The sequence below is a fragment of the Hylobates moloch genome, unplaced genomic scaffold (genome assembly GCF_009828535.3).
Source record: "Hylobates moloch isolate HMO894 unplaced genomic scaffold, HMol_V3 SCAFFOLD_2, whole genome shotgun sequence".
NCBI lineage: Eukaryota > Metazoa > Chordata > Mammalia > Primates > Hylobatidae > Hylobates > Hylobates moloch.
In genome coordinates, this window is record NW_026652277.1 from 45,132,426 (window position 1) to 45,152,846 (window position 20,421).

Sequence of the window (20,421 nt, forward strand, 5' to 3'; positions counted from 1 at the left end):
ATTTGTGTTTTTATTTGAGCTCTTCTTTGGTAACTATTACAGTAAAAGCTAGATCACAAAAACATGACATCATAATATAGTTTTCCAAGTTCTGAAGTAAGGCAATAAAAGGGCATGTCGCCCACTTTGACTATTTGAAAGAAAATGGTTTTTTATTTTCTTTTTATTTAGAAAAATATTTTAAAATTTTTAAAAATATTTTATTTAGAAAATATTTTTCTAGCTGAAACGAAAGATATCAATACAATTATCTTTTATTATTTTTTCAAATAATCACAAATTTGTTGTTGTTATTATTGTTACAAACCTTATCTGTGATAGTCACTGAGAGAATATGCCCCTAGGAATTTTATCTGAAAGATACTTACAGAATAGTTTATTTTTTATCAGAATAATCTTCTCTGAGTATTTCAAAATTTTATTCATTATCTCTTTTCTGTCACCCAGGCTGGAGTGCAGTGGCATAATCTCAGCTCACTGCAACCTCCGCCTCCCCGGTTCAAGTGATTCTCCTGCCTCAACCTCCTGAGTAGCTGGGATTACAGGCGTGCGCCACCACACCCGGCTAATTTTTGTATTTTTAGTAGAGACAGGGTTTCACCATGTTGGTCAGGCTGGTCTCTCATGATCCGCCCACCTCAGCCTCCCAAAGTGCTGGGATTACAGGCGTGAGCCACCGCACCCGGCCAACTACCTTATTCTTAACTAGAACCATATCATACTATGTCCTTTCTAAATAATCAAGTTCAATTTGATTAATCAAAATCTAATTAAGTATTATTTGTAATTTTTTCCAACTACAGAAATAATTTTAGAAACTATTCCAAATTTCAGAACGCTTTTATATGAAGCTGAAAAGGTCTTAGCTAATTACAAACTAGGTTGTTGGGAACAGTGAAGTTGTATTCAGAGATATAAATTAGGCCTAAATTATCTTTTACCCTCAGACAACTTTCAAAAATATTTTAGAATAGTGAAAAGTGATTTTAACACCGAGGTAAGGATACCACCTCAATATCTACTAAAAAATTTTATTTGAAAATAATACTCATTTTGAAATGAAAAATATTTAGTAAGAGAAAATTTAAAATTTAAATTTCTGTATCATTTAAGGCTCTTATATGTACAGCTAGCTCATCTATTATAGAGGCACGTTAATATTCTTGGTGGTCACAATTTTTAATTGTGGGTTGTTTGTGATAAAGACATACTCTAATCCTAACCTGAGAGATGAAGTTATTTTCTCAGTAATCAGTCTGTAAGTCTACCTCTGCGTAATTGAGATATTTTGGAAGTTGGAGCTCCTGGTGTGAAAGCAATTATTCAGTTTAGCTTTGAATTTTGTGACTCATATTGCCCATAACCATAAAGGCATTAGTAACAAGGCTTAAATACTAGATGGGCATAGAGATTCTAGGTGATCACACTGCTCCTTGAATTTGTTGCTCCAAGGGCCACTGAAGCAAAGGTAATTGAAGAGATATATAGTAAAATTTAGACTGATTCTATTGCACTAGATAAAGGAATTTAACATATTCTTGTATTGGGTAATTTAATGATTTCTAATAGGTCCACTTCTAATAAGAAGAAAGAAATTAAAGTGTTTGAATCCAGAAAGAAGAAAAATACAAAGAAAAAAACATGAAAAAGGAAAAGAAGGGAAATAAATTGCCTAAATTCAGGCAAAGTAGCACTAAGATTGAAATCAGAGTTGAGTTTTAAATATATATAACAGATGAAGTGTGATTTATAGATATAACTTGCCTCAAATGCTGGAGATAAGTCCTAATAAGAATATGATAAAGTTGTTTTTCTTTCAAAATCCAATTCCAGAATACGGTGATTTGGTTTGAAACTCACAAGGTAAGTTAATTTGAATTAAATGCGATTTTTAAAACATAAAAATGTCTCCTTTCGGAACCAACGGACCAATAAAAGGCCAGTTGATTTGCTTTATTGAATCTGAATTTACTCATATTCTGCTGATTTTCTACCAACCCATTACATCTTACAAAATTTTTCCCATACAATTTCCTTCCTGAGAGCTGTAACTGGGAATAACAGAAACCAGACTATATGAAGGCCTGGTAAGTCTCACAGAGGTACCAGCTTCAGATGGATTTATTTTGTGTATTACATAAAAACTTTCCTCTCATTTTAGCCAGTAGTGATCAATTCCTAATAATAAGCATGATGCAACACTGGTGTTTAAAGATTTGTGAGTAGAATTGAGCACAGTGGCTCACACCTGTAATCCCAGCACTTTGGAAGGCTGTGGCAGGAAGGTTGCTTGAGGCCAGAAGTTCAAGACCAGCCTTGCAACAGTGGGGGGCAACATAGCAAGACCCCATCTCTAAGAAAATTTTTTAAAAATTAGCCAAGTGTGGTGGCACACTCCTGTAGTCTTAGCTCCTTGGGAGACTGAGGCAGAAGGATCACTTGAGCCCAGCAGTTCGAGGGTACAGGAGGCTACGATTGTGCCACTGCACTCCAGCCTGGGTGACAGAGCGAGACCCTGTCTCAAAAAAAAAAAAAATGATTTGTATGTAGAGATCACAAACTCAACTTCAGGGACCAAACATGTACAGTGTATAGGCCGAACTGTAACTTTATAAGAAAGTAGAAAGTAATGGGCTATGTTGGGAGCTAAACAGTGCATGTCTTGTCTAAGGAATTCAAAGCTTTTAAAAACACTCTTGTAGGCTTACAAAACCTATGTTTGGTGGCAGGATTTATCTTGACCACTATTTCAACACCTCTAAACTATTTACGATAGGAATAGGACTTATACAGAAAAAAACTCGAAATGATCTCCCGCCCCTTCAATTCCAGGCTCGACCTTTAGAATGAAATTACTCATCTTGGCTGGCCTTTTGAGCACTGCCACCGCTCTGCCCATCCCCGTGAGTACACCCTCCTCAGCTGCTGACTCAATTTCAGATTTAGAGTCATCGCATTTCTGGGCTAGAAAACAGGTCTTTTCATTTCACAAAAGAGGAAAGTGGAATCCAGGAAAGTCATACAACTAGGAGTTCACCACTCTTTGTCAGCCCAACACTCTGCCCAGTACAAATCCCAGCTCCATATGCCATGTGCTAGCTGTGTGACTTTGAACTAACCCATTGTTTCCTTGTCTATAAAATGAGTCCTAGGAACACCTCAGAGTTGCATGGAGATGATTTTTTTTAATGCATCTAAAGCAGAGAAGGGTCCTATCTGAAAGACAGGGTGTTCTCAATAAACTCAGTGATATAGAACAAATATTCTGCAGTGACCCAGGTCTAAATTAAGCAGTTTGAATTGAGTTTCATTTGTAATGCCCTTGCCCCAAACCATCTCATGTTTTCTTAAAAGGCTGTTACATGGAAATGCTCTGACACCAAAGGACTATCTACTTCATTGTAGATTTGATTTTAAAGAAGGAAATATTTAAGATAACTTACATTGATTACTAAATTATGAATGTAAAAACAACTTATGCCTGAATTATATTTGCATGATCATACAGATGCAGCTTTTTGAAAACAAGATTTGGATAAAAAGCTACATTCATCTATAGTGCCCTTGATAACAAACCTAATTTGTTTCTTTAGACCACAATCCTTTTTGTCAAAGCTGACAAGTATCGTGGTCTAAAATTCCAAACAATTTGTATTGCCTGTTTCTTTAGGCTGATGGGAATGTTGCAGTATACATATCTCATTAATTCTAATATGTACTTTTTGATATTTTAGCAGCTCTGAAATTGAGCTGTGTCTTACAAACACAGTTTGATAAAGTGTCACGGCAGCTTAACAGCAGTGCTTTTCTTTTTTGGTAATTTATGAAATAATGGTGCTTTTGACAATGATAGCATCTAAGAATATATGAAATACTGTAATCCCAGAACATCATTAACTTCATGTATACAGACATTTTGTCATCAACTGACTATATACAAATGAGATTCACTGAGTCTGATCTGGGTTTACTAGTCTGAATATGAGGGCACCAAGTAGGCAAGAAACTCTCCCCTGCACTCTTTGTAACAAAGGAGCTTTTGAAGAAGTGAGGGAGCTTTCAAAATTTGTGTTTGGGGTGCAGAACTTAAATGTACATTTCCACGCTCCCTTCACTTTGAGTCTATAACTACTGAGAACTAAATCAAGAACACTATTCATTCAAAGATTTGCAAAAGGAGATATTCATGTAATATGGAATTAATCTTAAGAAATGTAAATAAAAGCATTCTTTGGATATAAATTTAAAAGCAAAAAGCACTTGGTTTTCCAAATCATTGCACAAAATTAATTAAACTTTTCCCCATTAGATATCCAGCTGCTTTTTATTTCAGAAGTGAAGTTACATTACTGATGGCTATAATGCTCCATAGTGGCTTATTACCTATTCTCCTTTAGAACAAAACCCCTCTTTAGTGGATAATGTATTTCCATATGCTGCTTTACCTTGTTGCTATTATTGTTTTGCAAGCTTGAACAATATGCTGAAAGTTCCAGTGAACAGGTAAACTTCTAATTGTATGTTTAAATAATGCATTCATCATTTTAAAAGTTTGCCGTTGTCTGAAATGACTGACATCATGTTTCTTTTTACAGAGATTTATCTTTTACCCACCACAAGTACCACCATTTTTCCCTCAGGTCCCGTTTCCCCTACCTCCACAACCACCCCTGGTAAGCATGGGTTTGGGGAATCTGAAATAGCTAAAGGGATTTATTAGTTGGATGGTGGTTATGAAACTTTCCAAATTTTGATATTGAAATATGAGGCTTTAGGCAGTCCCCAGGATCAGCTATTCAAACTTCTCTCCCATATAGCTTACAGTGGAATGTGACAAGGGGCTAGCAAATTTCCGTCCAAATCTTCAGTGCCCTCTCCCAGTGTTTCTCTGCACTTACTATTTGTTTGTGCTGAATTACTTTGACTGTTATGAGCTTATTCTTTATGAAGAGAATACTTCTTTCTGTAATATCCATTCTTTTGCTTTTTCTAATTCACCTTGTTGCTTTCTTTCTCTAAAAAGATTTTTCCCCAGCTTTCTATAACTTTTTCCCAAGTTCAAGCAAAATAGTTATTTTGCTTTTCTGTTTGGACTCTCTCCAGTCTCTCCTAATATCTGAATTCTTAAAACATTTTTTCAATAAAGTTTGGAACAATGCTAAATACACAGTAGAGTTGCCTTTATTCTATACATAACACTTTTGTAAGTCAACTACATTATAGAGTCAACAGTGAGTGCTTGAGGTACAAACAGTATAAGTTCAGGTCTGATGAGGAAGAGAGACTCATAAAGGGAAACTACAATGTAATTTGATAAGTATTTCGAGACACAAATACAAAGCTATGGATCAAAGACTTCAGAGAAGACAGTATCTGAACCAGGTCTTGAAGGAAGACAAATGGATGAAACATTTCAGGCAGAGGAACAGCAAGTGCATGGGTGCAGACTTGGAAAGCACAAGGCAATTTGGGGGTGGAAAATTATTTTAGTCTAAAATAATGATGCTGCAACACAGATTGGGGTCTTGTTAAATTTGGATAAGTATTTAAGCAATGATTTTTTTCTTTAAAAATCACATACATTTTAAAACTTCACATACCCCTTATTTACAGACAAGGGCCTCACTATGTTACCCAGGCTAGTCTCAAACTCCTGGGCTCAAGTGATCCTCCCACCTCCCACAGGCTCCCCAGTAGCTGGGATTACAGGTGCACACCACCATGCCCAGCTCACAAACATTTTAAAACTGCATCTTGCTTAATATTGTCTGATCCCCTAAATATTTTTAAATATACAAACATGATTTTGCGTAACTGTTTTTATATCTAAATGTAATAAACATCTTCCCTTTGCTTGCATTTAATTTCAAACTGTTTCTCTCAACTTTTAGAAATTTGTCACTAAACTTAGTCCTCAATAGAACATTTCTTCTCCTTTTTAATGTTTTTACTTGTTCTGATTGAATCCCAGTTGTTAAATTCTAAATACTATACTTGCACTTATAATTAATTGCTAATTATTTTGGTTCTAGTCAGGACTAGGTGCATTGTTTTCCTATTGTTTGCTAGAATTTGTTTTTTTTATTTTTGTTTTTGTTTTTGTTTCTTGAGACAGTCTCGATCTGTTGCCTAGGCTGGAGTACAGTGGTGCAATCTCAGCTCACTGCAACCTCCGCCTCCCAGGTTCAAGCAATTCTCCTGCCTCAGCCTCCCGTGTAGCCACCATGCCTGGCTAATTTTTGTGTTTTTAGTAGAGATGGGTTTCACCATGTTAGTTGGGCTGGGCGAACTCACTCCTGACCTCAAGTGATCTGCCTGCCTCAGCCTCCCAAAGTGCTAGGATTACAGGCATGAGCGACTGCGCCCTGGCAAGATTTATTTTAAACTGATGCAAAATCTTGGAGTCTTGGTTTATAGTTAGAACTTAGGAATCGCTGTTAACATTTAAATTTAAATTTAAATTCATTTAAATCTATGTGACAATTAAAAGAATCACTCTTCTGTGAAATGGAAACTCTTCCTACCACCAGATGGCAGACTAGTATCTTAAAAGCAAGCAAAGAAAGTAACCCTTACTGTAGGGAAAGTGGTAGATTTGTAAAAACTATCAACACATTAAGACAGATTCCTGGGCTTTAAGTTAGACAAATTAAGAAAAACAACCATACCTCTTGAAAGAAAATATTATATTGAACCCACTAGATTCTAATCTCCACCAAATAGAAGGTGAGCTCTCTAAGTGCCATTTACTGCTATCCCTAAACCCTAGATATAGAATAATTGCTCAGTAAATATTGTAGGGATGGATGGATAGATGGACGGAAGGATGAGTGAATGTATGAATAAATGAGAAAAAGCAAGAGAAAGTGTTCACGGTTTCGTTCACAATTTACTTTTTTTTTTTTTTTTTTTGGTAGATTTCTATTCCTTTTCCTTTTCCTTACAATCCAAATCAGGTAGTTATACTTAAAGCTTCCTTAGGAAATACTTAAACTAATACAAAACAAAAACTTGAAAATCCTTTACATTTAATTGGGGAGAATTTGATACCAATAATTACTGGCTAACATTCTCTTTGGAGGACCATTAGTTATTGATATTTTGTTTGATTTGAGTAATTTAATGTACAAATTTCACATATCGTTGAAAACTGAACTACCTAAGACCTGAAACTTTCCTTCTTTGTGTGGAATAAACCCAGGGACCAACCAGTAGAAAAAGCATTTAATTTGAAGTTAAATGATCTGGAGATGTAAGCGCCATGTCTGCCCTTTAATACTTTGGAATTATCTTTAACTCCTGTGACCCTTATCCTCTTCTAGAATATAAAACAGTGACAACAGATGATTTAACAAGTCCATTTTGGCCGGGCACAGTGGCTCACGCTTGTAATCCCAGCACTTTGGGAGGCCGAGGCGGGCGGATCACGAGGTCAGGAGATCGAGACCACGGTGAAACCCCGTCTCTACCAAAAATACAAAAAATTAGCCGGGCGTGGTGGCGGGCGCCTGTAGTCCCAGCTACTCGGAGAGGCTGAGGCAGGAGAATGGCGTGAACCCGGGAGGCGGAGCTTGCAGTGAGCCGAGATTGCGCCACTGCACTCCAGCCTGGGCGACAGAGCGAGACTCTGTCTCAAAAAAAAAAAAAAAGTCCATTTCACCTCTAAAAGTTTATGCTTACATTTGTCATTAGTGGGGATAAAATGCAATCTTATTGAAATGTAATCTATCCTAGAAGCATTTGAAATAGATTTAAGGTTACAGTCATGGTATAAAGGAATTGCTTAAATTTTACTTTTGAAAAGATTTTACTGAATTAGTGATAAATACATAAGATGAGGCAGATTCAGTAACATACAAAAAAGTTATGTATATTTCATCATATTAACTCCAAGTAATAATACTCCTATTATGATTTTCTGTTGTTGTTTTTTGAGACTGAGTCTCGCTCTGTCCCCCAAGCTGGAGTGCAGTGGTGCAATCGCAGCTCACTGCAACCTCCACCTCCCAGGTACAAGTGATTCTCCAGCCTCAGCCTCCTGAGTAGCTGGGACTACAGGGACGCACTACCATGCTGGGCTAATTTTTGTATTTTCTGTAGAGATGAGGTTTCACCATGTTGCCCAGGCTGGTCTCGAACTCCTGGACTCAAGTGATCCTCCTGCCTTGGCCTCTGAAAGTGCTGTATTACAGGCATGAGCCACCATGCCCAGCACTCTTATTACGATTATAGGAAGTAACATTATTAAAGTTTTCTTTCAGAAAGAGGTGATCCCAAAATACAGTCTTTTTCAAACCAAATAAGCATAGGTTTAATAATCTTTCCAAGAAGTCCCTGCTATGTCTGGAGCCCACAACAGAAAATACAGACTATATGTTTCCAGAGATAGGTTTGGGGGGGGTACTTAAAATACTAGTGAATTTTAATCTTAATAATTGAACTTTAGAAATGATGAGAATTCTAAAAAGCATGCTCTCATTTACCAAGCTAATATAAAATATATAAGTTACAAAAGTAGATGAAATGCTGAATTACAACACCTTATTTTGACTGTTTCCTTTATTCTAGGTCCTCACACCTAATGATCTTATCGCGGTAAATATATTCTGCCCTGTTACTCTATAAAGTCCATATAAATCCTACATTCAACAGCTCTCAATGTTCTTAATTAAGGTAGGGAGCAGGGAAAGGCACCCTAACAGAACAAACACTACCTGAGGGCATTGTTCGTGCCTAAGATCTGTCACAGTTGGGACAGTGTTTAGCTTAAATATTACTGCATACACTCTGAGACAGACAGCTCAACAAGTAAAGAGATTCACCTTTTAGAAGGAGTTGGTCAATTTCTTGAGCAAGCTGCCAGAATCTTAAAACAGGACCATGTGGATGCTACAAAGCAATTTTCCAGTAAAACTGCTTGTATAAGCAAGTTCTGAAAACAAAGTATTCATAGTTGTCTTAAAATTTTAGTTCAAGTATCATTCACACAGGGAATCTGAATCATTTATGAAAGATGGGACTATGGAAGTGTACACAGAGGGTTTCTTAACCATTCAAATCAATTCTCTAACTTTCAAATATGGTAAATATCATTACAAAGCTGTAGAAAGAAAATATTTCTGTGAATTAAAGGTATTTAAATCCAGATATTGTGTCATTTTAAAATCTTGTATCATATAAATAATATACTAAGCAATAAAATGGAATTTTTCAATAAAATAGATTTTTGTATACAAAGTATACTAACTTGCATATGTAATAAGTTAAATGTAGGTTTAAAAATAAACCTATTGACAGCACTGATCATCAATTTTTCTTCCTTCACAGTTACTCATTGCTATTTTGAACCAACTAGGGGTAAGGCTCTATTTTTATGCTATAATAAACTACACATTTACTTAATAGACTAAAGATAACATCTTACTAAATTTTTTCTCTTTTTTTTTTTTTTATTTTTGGAACTTCTTTGGGGTAAGATTTTATTTCCATGACTAAATTGATAAAAGTAAGTTATATTCAATGCCAGGAAAGGTAAGAAAAACTCTTTGTAACTATAAAAATATATGAGAGTCAACCTCAACTGATCTACCGAACTATAACTCATGAGTTATAAACTCGTTTCCTCCAAAATCTTTACATCAAAATTTTTGCCAATCTAAAAAGGTATTTTTAAATAATGTCCTTGATATTTCACAAAATTTAAATTTACAGGCATATATGCAGTATGAAATTTCAAACAACAAAGTTTGCTTCAGGCTTTTTTTTTTTTTTGGAGGAGTCTTGCTCTGTCACCCAGGCTGGAGTGCAGTGGCATGATCTCGGCTCACTGCAACCTCTGCCTCCCGGGCTCAAGCGATTCTCCTGCCTCAGCCTTCCTAGTAGCTGGGATTACGAGCATGTGCCACCACACCCGGCTAATTTTTACATTTTTAGTAGAGACGGGGTTTCACCATGTTAGCCAGGCTGGTCTTGAACTCCTGACCTCAAGAGATCCACCCGCTTCAGCCTCCCAAAGTGCTGGGATTACAGGCGTGAGCCACTGTGCCCAGGCTTTCAGGCTTATTTTTGTCTTATAGGCAATTCATAGTAAATAATGAGAAAAGCCTACTGTAAAACTGCCACACCTAGAAATGGACTGATCTCAAGGCAAGGTAACACATCTTAACAAAAAGCATTAACTTGCTGGATACAAAGGCTACAAACTTTGACTTCTACTTTGACTTTCACTGCAGTTTGCTTTCATATAAAATACATACCAAAAAAAAAAGAAAGAAAGAAAGAAAAATGTGGAGGCCAAAAAGGTATATATCCCTTTTGTTGTTTTAATATTTTTAAGAAACAGGATCTTGCTACGTTGTCCTGGCTGGACTGCAGAGGCTATTCACGGGCCCAATCATAGTGTACTACAGCCTTGGAGAAAAAAACTGGATTTCCACCCAACCACTTCTCTCCTAACAAGTTTCATTGCCCTGAAGTGCTTATTTAGTACCTTTTACCATTTCAAATACTTGTATCAGACTATCTGAGGCCAAGTGGGAGAGATTAAGCTCTATGCTATAAACAGTTAAGGATTCAATTTATCAGCATTTAACGGTTCCACATTATTTTCCACCTCCAGCATACATAATTATACCAATATTAACACATCAGCAATAAAATAACCATAAAATGGGAGGCATGGGTGAAGATGGAATTGTGGTGAAAATATCTTCATATAATAAATTATAACTATAATCTGTATGATCTATTTTGACAGAAATAATTCTCCCACTACTATGCCAGAAGTTACATATGGTTAGTAAAATCTCCAAATTCTTTCAAGCATTTATATCCTTTTAAATATTTTTATCATGAGTTTAATTGCCTCTGATTGTGTCCACAATGGTAAATTAATAATATGATGAAAACAGGTATAAACAAGACCAATTAATTACAAATGCTTTCTTCAAAGGATGTATTTTAAAGTCAGTTTATTTATTAAAACTCCAGAAATATTTTAGAAAATAACCACCACCAGAAGTCCTAAGCATAAGTAAACGTACTGTTAAATAAGAATAGCCTCTCGAAGTGCTCAGAATTCTCAAGTTCCCCCTTTAGCCACCAAATATAGTTTTTAAAGTAGTTATGATCTTAAGGAAACTTTGCATATCCTTCTATTTGAGTTTGAAATGCTTTCAAAAGCTCAAGAACACCTGCTGACAAAACAAATACTGACTGTGGCCCTTTATCCTTAGATTATCATCAAATAAACTATCTTTGGGCCAAAATTAAACAAACAACTTCAACAATGCTAGCCGAATCAGGTGTGGCCCTTAAATTTCAACTCACAAATCATAACTGCAATACTATGAATAACATGAGTACTATTTATGTAACATATAATCTTCCAAGCTGCATAGTTAAATAATGTATCATAAAAGACTCTTAACCTTAGTAGGGAATACAATAGACACAATAGGTTTGCAACCCAGTCAGACCGTGATTCAAATCCCAACTCCACTAGCAAATAAAACCGAGGGCAACCTTTCTAAATATCAATGTATTCATTTGTGAAATGGGAATACTACTACCTAACAGGATGTGCTGAGAATTAAGTAATATAATACAGATACTCAGTAAATGGCAAATATTACTTATTTTACTTAATGTCTCTAAAATAAAAAACATTCATTTTACATGACATAAGGAAAATAAGTATGAAGGGAGCATTACCTAGTGATATAGCAGATAGATCTTCCTCTAGGAATATCTGAAACTAACATTTTGTTTTTTCCCTATTATAGATGGTACTGGATATTTACAGTTATCAGAAGATTATCTACTTCTATCTATAGTGGATGGTAGTTTTATAATTTTGCATACTCTGTACATGTTCCAGTGAAAACTCCAAAAAACCATAAAGAATTTATCTAGACCATGGGCTTTAGTCATACTTTAAATAAACCTTTAATATAACCAAATGTCTTTATTAATGGCAGTTCAAATGTATCAAAACTATTAAACAGGCTGGGCATGGTGGCTCACACCTGTAATCCCAACACTTTGGGAGGCTGAGGTGGGAGGATCTCTTGAGCCCAGGAGTCCAAGACCAGCCTGGGCAACATAGGGAAATTCCCGTCTCTACAAAAAAAAAATTAAAAAATTAGCTAGGTAGTGGTGGTGCATACATGTGGTCCCAACTAATTAGGAGGCTGAGGTGGGAGGATTGCTTGAGCCCAGGAGGCTGAGGCTGCAGTGAGCCATAAGAGCACCATTGCACTTCAGTGGTGCTATCACGGGCAACAGAATGAGACCCTGTCTCAAAATACTATGAAACACAAGTAAATGGCAAAATTTTCAGAAAATTGCTCAAACTGTTAAAAGAGCTTCTGTAAACAAGTAGCTTTAATTTTGGAGAACTCCATTCAGTGATAGGAAGAAGCAATTTCCTCCTGCCAAATGGTGAAAGTAGAAGCCGACTCTTCCATGCAGGAAGGCCATCTAACCTCTTGAGCAGGTCATCCTCATCAAGTATCAATCCCTTATTACTCACCGTAGGGACCAGGATTTTATGGATTTTTAGAAGTTGATACATACATAAGCCCTATTTATAACTATTCCAGAAGGGTTCCAGGTATCCTGAAATCAAACATTCTAATGCTTTTCAGGAAAACCTACAGTCATAACTAAGGGGAAAAAAGCCTCCTGTCAGTTCAACTCAGGTTTACCACCAAAAGTTCTGACATCAAATAAACGAAACAAAAAACAGAAAAACACTTTGTTTTACCTTAACCCTAATTCTGCTCTCTAGCTACAGAGTAAGCCTAATATCTTTTTCAAACATCTGAAGGAAAGAAAACAATCATGTCTCTCTCCCCTAAAGCTTTTCTTGAGACGCTCCAGCTATAGCCCAACCCTACTTAGGTGGATAGGAGTTCCTATCACAGGGCTTTCCAACTGAGATCCTTAGCCAGAATGAGATAAACACGTCCACTAAGACAAGGCAGTACTACTTTTCTTTCCTCTTCCTTGCTTCCAAAAACCCCCAAAGCACCAACCCCTCCTTTCCTCTGGGATTTATAACATTAACCATGCTTTTCTCAAAAACCTATTTCAATCTTTAACATTTCTTTCCTAACAAAAAACACTAACCCACAGAAACCTCCACCTCCGTTCCTGTTTTTATAGAACCAAAATAATTACTTAATAATTATATATTGATCACATATTATTTTGGATATAATGGATTAAATAATTACAAACCATTTTACTTATTATTTTTAATGCGACTACCAAGTTTAAAATTCACACATGGCTAACATTTTCCTTTGTGTTTGTTTTGTTGTTAAGTACAGGGGTACATGTGCAGGTTTGTTATATAGGTAAACTTGTGTCATGAGGCTTTGTTGTACAGATTATTTCATCACCCAGGTATTAAGCCTGGTACTCATTAGTTATTTTTCCTGATCCTCTCCCTCCTCCCACCCTCCAATAGACCCCAGAATGTGTTGTTCCCGTGTCCATGTGTTCTCACCATTTAGCTCTCACTTATAAGAGAACATGCAGTGTTTGGTTTTCTGTTCTTGTTTTAGTTTGCTAAGGATAATGGCCTCCAGCTCCACCCATGTCTTTTCAGAGGACATGATCTTATTCTGTTTTACGGCTGCATAGTATTCCATAGTGTATATATACCACATTGTCTTTATCCAGTCTATCACTGATGAGCACTTAAGTTGATTTCATGTCTTTGCTATTGTGAAAAGTGCAGCAATGAACATACACATGAATAAGTGTTTATAATAGAACAATCTGTATTCCTTCGGGTATATATCCAGTAATGGATTACTGGGTCAAATATCTTTAAATATTTGAGGACTCTCTACACTCTCTTCCACAATGGTTGGACCAATTTATACTCCCACTAATAGCGTATAAGCATTCCTTTTTCTCTACAACCTCACCAGCATCTGTAATTTTTTGTCCTGATTTCAATTCTTTTCTGAACATCCATTTTTAACTGATTTACAACATATAATAGTTTCACTAGAGTGAAATGAACATATTGATTTAATGAACATATTGATTTAAATTACTAACTTCCTGGACTTTTTTTAATTCAGAATTTTTGAAAATGAGAATATCAGCTCTTGTTCACTGATTCCGATCTCTATTGACTAGTGGCTGAAATTTCCTCTTAAAACTAACGCTTCTAAAGTCAAGAAAACATAGTTTCCATTTTCAAAATTAGCTTCAACAAGATCATGTGAAGCAAAATGTGAAGGAAATAATTTAAATAAAAATCAGATGAAACACTAAACTATACATCCAATGGTGGTACTCTGCCTAAAGGAGCTTGATGTGGCAGGAACATCCTTCAGGCCTCAGAAGATGGGCAGCGGGAGCGAAGGCCATTGACAAATAAGAACTAGATGGAAAACAGAAGATACAGCTGATCAAGAACTTATCTTTATTCTGATTATGATTCTTCAAAGAGCATTAGTTGTTTAAATTTAATTTAAGCCATGCTTAAATAGAATACATACAAAATATGATTACTTATATTCCTTTTGACCAAAGAGCTGAAAATTCTGTGTTCCAGTTCATCTTACTCTTTTTATTCTGATGCGAAACACTCTAAATGCAAATCGTTTTGAAAGTAAATAGGCCAAGTGGCCTACCCTGCCCATTTTATAGTATAAATTATGTGATACTGCCTTCTTTTCAGTATATGCTCCTCTGTGGGTCTTTGGCTTACACGGAGACCATCAGCTACAACGCATGGCAGTCAGCTTCAGAGTCCTCGCTCCAGTGTGCATCTCGTTTCTCAGCCACAAGTTTGATGAATTGAGAGTGACTGGCATAAAGCTTCAGTTTATCATTGATGTCCACCCATTTCACTTTTCCAGCATCATCTCCAGCTTCTAGCGTAAGATTATCCATTATCTCACCTGGTTGAAAAGAAAAACCATCACCAAGAAAAATTCATTTCTGTTTTAGCATATCTATATCATCAAGTATTCTTATTTAAAATAATCTTAAATCATCATTGTACTAGCTGGCCAAGTAAATTAAAAACTAGACTATTCCATCCCTGGTCAGCAGAATGAATAAAAGAAAAAAAAAATAGAGTATTCCAAAATGCCCAAATTTTAACCAAGTCCCTAAATTATAGATAAACACACAATACAAAGACTTTTCTCTAAAAAGATTATCCTTAAAAAAGAGATTATATTATACGAATATGAAACTTTACATCAAAATCAATCCAAGAGGGATGAGAGATTTAAATGTAAAAAAATAAAACAAAGCTGAGGCGGGTGGATCACCTGTGGTCAGGAGTTCGAGACCAGCCTGGCCAACATGGTGAAACCCCATCTCTACTAAAAATACAAAAATTAGCCAGGAGTGGTGGCACATGCCTGTAGTCCCAGCTTACTTGGGAGTCTGAGGCAAGAGAATTGTTTGAATCCATGAGGCGGAGGTTGCAGTGAGCCAAGATCACACCACTGCACGCCAGCCTGGCGACAGGGCGAGACTCCACCTCAAAAAAAAAAAAAAATTAAATTTAAATTATCAAAAAAATAAAAAATAAGTGCTCCCAATCACTGCTGGGAATATAAATGGCATATTTTTGTAGGAAATTTGGCAATGTTTATCAAGAACTTTTACAAAGTAAGTTTTCTTTGACAAGCACTCATTCTGTAAATACCAGAGTGCATCTTGTGTACCAGACTCTGTACTAGGCACTGAAGATACAATAAGCAATCCAGTAATTCCTCTTTGAAGAATTTATTCTAATGAAATAGAGACAAGCCTATTAAAGTATTCAAGGCAACATTACTTAAATATTTTATTTTATTTTATTTTATTTTATTTATTTTTAGACGGAGTCTCGCTCTTGTTGACCAGGCTGAAGTGCAGTGGCACAATCACGGCTCACTGCAACCTCCACCTCCTGAGTACAAGCGATTCTCCTGCCTCAGCCCCCCGAGTACCTGGGATTACAGGCACCTGCCACCACGCCCAGCTAATTTTTTTGTATTCTTAGTAGAGAGCACACTGCCATACCAAAAACTGGAGAGACAAGCAAATACAGAGAATCACAACTGACCAGGGAGAGAAGCCTACCGCTGGAGTCGGCACCTGGTAGGAACACTTAAAGGGTAACTAACTGCTGAAAGCTGACCTTTGGACTAGCTTGAAAGATAAAATCTCCTAGGGGGTCAGCCATACCAGTATGAAGAGGGGGCCTACATTTTAGTGAGCTTTACCTCCAAGAAAGCCACCAGGTGAAGACCGGAGAAAAATCCTCTTTCCCTTCCAACATAGAGAGGGGAAAGGTAACCATTTTCAAATACACCCAGATCACTCTGCCCTCAAGGAAAACTATTTTACCAAGCCCTAAGCAACCTGAGGGAAAGGAAATACCCAACTCCAGCCCCCGCTGGATTTCCTGTCTTTCCCAAGGATCAGGGAGGTAGGAGGGAAGCTGAGAAGAACTTATGAAGGGTCACAGCCCAGGGCCACAGGCTCATTAAAAGACTGACATCTAACCATATATTCTCCTATGATTCCCCTTCCTCTAGAATTTACCACCATATCTATCAATAGGACTCCTGTTTAACAAAAGGGGAAGACAGCTGAAAGAAGGGCATGCTTCAGACCTTATTTAAGAAGTCTCCAGGGAAACCCAAAACTAGAGGAAATTTTAGCCTCTGACACATACAATGACAGCAAACAAAAAACACAGCCTAACTCCTAGCCAGATAAACAAAACCTCACACTAAAGAACTATTTGCCCTAGTTCCCTTATAAGCTATATTATGGTCAATTTTCAAAAAAGCACTACAGCCAGGCGCAGTGGCTCATGCCTGTAATCTCAGCACTTTGGGAGGCCAAGGTGGGTGGATCACTTAAGTAAGGAGTTTGAGACCAGCCTGGCCAATATGGTGAAACCCCATCTCTACTAAAAATACAAAAATTAGCCAGGCATGGTGGTGCACGCCTGTAGTACCAGCTACTTGGGAGTCTGAGGCAGGAGAATCGCTTGAACCCGAGAGGCAGAGGCTGCAGTGAGCCGAGATCATGCCACTGCACTCCAGCATGGGCGACAGAGCAAGACTCCATCTCGGAGTTAAAAAAAAAAAAAAAAAGCACTAAAAGCATGCTAAAAGGCAAGAAACATAGCCTAAAGAAACAAAGCAAATATTAAAACCAAACTCAAATATGGCAGAGATTTTGGAATTATCAAAACAAAATTTTTTAAGTTTAAAGAGAGAAAAAGATAGGGTAAAAACAGTGAACAATCCATAAACTCTATAATCAACTTCTGGAGGATCAGTCATTGTTTTTAACTCCAAAAATTTAAAGTAGTTAACAAATTTATCAGTACTAAAGTTGTACAGACCTGCTTCTAATTTACATCTGCATATTTCTTCTAAGTTTTCAAACTAGGAGGATAAACTCTTCTAATACACCTTAGAGGAAATACAGAAGGAATGGAGAATGGTCCCAGGAGTTTCCTCCAAGTTCAACAAGCAAAAGCACAGGATATGGAAATAACAGATCTTCTAGTTCTAGCCCATTTTGTAAGTGAAAAAACTGAGTCCAAGAGGACAAGTGATTTGTACAAGGTTACACAGCTCAGAAAGAACTATGAGTGGAACATTCATTTCATTTCTCTAGCATGGTGCCCCCACTTTTATGCTACAAATAAAAACAAATCAAATTTAGCAATAAAATATGTTTCAAGGGAGCCATTCAATGTGTACATTAAGATCAAATTAATTTTTAAGACAGCAGATTTTTCCTTTCTCCTTCTGTAACAACAGGTTTGACCCTCCTCATAAAATTTTAAATTCCATGGACCAGAAACAGCATTCATTTAAAATTTTTTCAGTACTTGGAATTTTTTGTTATTGTTTTGTGTATTAACAATCCAAGATTATTACAAAAATATTTGAAATAGTAAGATATAAATCCCATTTCCTTTATCATTGCCATACTTCCTACCCAAATCCAAGTTGCTTTTGTTTTGCAAAAAAAGGGAACCATACTCAATAAATAATCTGACATCTTTAAAGCATATCATTTTAGCCTATAATTTCAACCTTAATTTCAAATGTTACCAATGGATTAAAGAAAATTTAGCCACTGGTGATAACAGTTTTGAAGATTTTTTCTACGTATTCCTTTAATACCAACAATTTTGCTTTCATATAACTACAATCCTACCATCAACAGTTAATTGGTTTAAGATGCTAAAATAGTCCAGATTTAATCATGCCTTAGTGGGCTACTGGCTTAAATTGATCCTTTAATCCCAGTCAGTTTAATAAATATAAAGTTACCTGTTTCGTCATGGTAGTTCACAGCTTCTGTCTCCATCCATGCATTATCAGTGTTTCGAGGATCATCAACATATCCCTTATATATCTATTTTCAAAAGAAGACAAATTTTTTAAAAGTCCAAGGTGTAGTGAGTACAGCAGAGCATGTTACCTTCACTAGCATCAGAAATGTAAATATCCTGTTGCCCAACAACATGAACATACTTAATGCTACTGAGCTGTACATTCAACAGTTTAGATGGTAAATTTGACATTATGTGTTTCTATCAAAATTTTTTTTAAGAAATATAAATATCAGCCGGGCACGGTGGCTCACGCCTGTAATCTCAGCACTTTGGGAGGCCGAGGTGGGTGGATCACCTGAGGTCAGGAGTTCGAGACCAGCCTGACCAACAAGGTGAAACCCTGTCTCTACTAAAAATACAAAAAAAATTAGCCACGCATGGTGGTAGGTGCCTGTAGTCCCAGCTACTCAGGAGGCTGACACAGGAGAAATACTTGAACCCAGGAGGTGGAGGTAGCAGTGAGCCAAGATCATGCCACTGCACTCCAGCCTGGGCAACAGAGCAAGACTCCGTCTCAAAAAAAAAAAAAAAAGAAAGAAAAAAAGAAAGAAATGTAAATATCATAAAACTTTTAATGTAGTACTTCATGTGCTTGTTTCAAATTTCCCAAAGAACAATATTCTCTTTTGAGGCAACTTTAAAAATCATGAAACCCTCAGGCCGGGTGTGGTGGCTCATGCCTGTAATCCCAGCACTTTGGGAGGCGGAGGTAGGCGGATCATGAGGTCAAGAGAGCAAGACCATCCTAGCTAACATGGTGAAACCTCGTCTCTACTAAAAACACAAAAATTAGCTGGGCATGGTGGAGCACACCTGTAGTCCCAGCTACTCAGGAGGCTGAGACAGGAGAATCACATGAACCCGTGAGGCAGAGGTTGCAGTGAGCCGAGATTGCGTCACTGCACTCCAGCCTGGTGACAGAGCCAGACACTGTTTCAAAATAAATAAATAAATCATGAAACCCTCAACACCTCAAACTCTAATTTCAGAATCTGAGAATAGTCAGATTTGGGCAATATGATTTTTTAAGAGTCCATGACTTAAGTATTTTTCTGTGATTATAGTTTCTGAAATACAAAGGTAGATTCTTCTAGTTAAACAAAGGAGATCTATAAGTAAAACTAATGATTACTACTTAAGCTATTAATATATGAAAATATTTGCATCTATTCATCTAGCACAAACGTAACTCAAAAAAATCTGGACAACATGAATAACTAAATCCCAATTCTGAAAAGAAAACAAGCAATCCAAATAAAAACTGACAAAAAAAAGGCCGGGCACGGTGGCTCACGCCTGTAATCCCAGGACTTTGGGAGGCGGAGGCAGGCGGATCACCTGAGGTCAAGAGTTCAAGACCTGCCTGGCCAATATGGTGAAACCCCGTCTCTACTAAAAATACAAAAATTAGCCAGGCATGGTGGCACACGCCTATAATCCCAGCTACTCTGGAGGCTGAGGCAGGAGAATCGCTTGAACCCGGGAAGCAGAAGCTGCAGTGAGCCGAGACTGCACCATTGCACTCCAGCCTGGGGACAAGGGCGAGACTTCATCTCAAAAAACAAACAAAAAAAAACTCTATTATTTTCTTATTATTAGTGTGCATATACCTTGTAAGGTATTTTTTTAAAAGCATGGAAGGCCAGGCTCACGCCTGTAATCCTAGCACTTTGGGAGGTCTAGGTGGGGGGATCCTTGAGCCCAGGAGTTCAAGACCAGCCTGGACAACATGGTAAAACCCCATTTCTATAAAACAAAAAACAAAAAATTAGCCCAGTGCGGTGGTGTTTGCCTGTGGTCCCAGCTACCCAGAAGACTGAGGTGGGAGGACCACAGGAGCCCAAGAGGTTGAAACTGCAGAGCCATGATAACACCACTGCACTCCAGCCCGAACATCAGAGCAAGACCCTATCACAGAGGGTATATGGACAAAATAGACACAAGACTTAAATGATTATCAACCAGAAAAATCTCTGTATGACATAATTTAAAATGTAAATGTTCTTTCAGAGAGAGCTGAATTCATG

The 20,421-nt window shown here is 37.0% G+C and overlaps 1 protein-coding gene across 1 annotated transcript in view; it reads right to left on the minus strand.

Annotated features, from left to right (window-relative positions):
* Positions 1–13,458: 13,458 nt before the first annotated feature.
* The window catches only part of NUDT9 (nudix hydrolase 9), a 41,819-nt gene continuing 34,856 nt past the window's right edge, over positions 13,459–20,421 (minus strand). The window contains exons 4-5 of the mRNA XM_032166530.2: positions 18,330–18,414; positions 13,459–14,927 (exon numbers count right to left, since the gene is read on the minus strand). Coding sequence (XP_032022421.1) covers positions 14,749–14,927; positions 18,330–18,414 — 264 coding nt within the window. The 3' untranslated portion in view covers positions 13,459–14,748. The remainder of the gene's footprint in view (positions 14,928–18,329; positions 18,415–20,421) is intronic.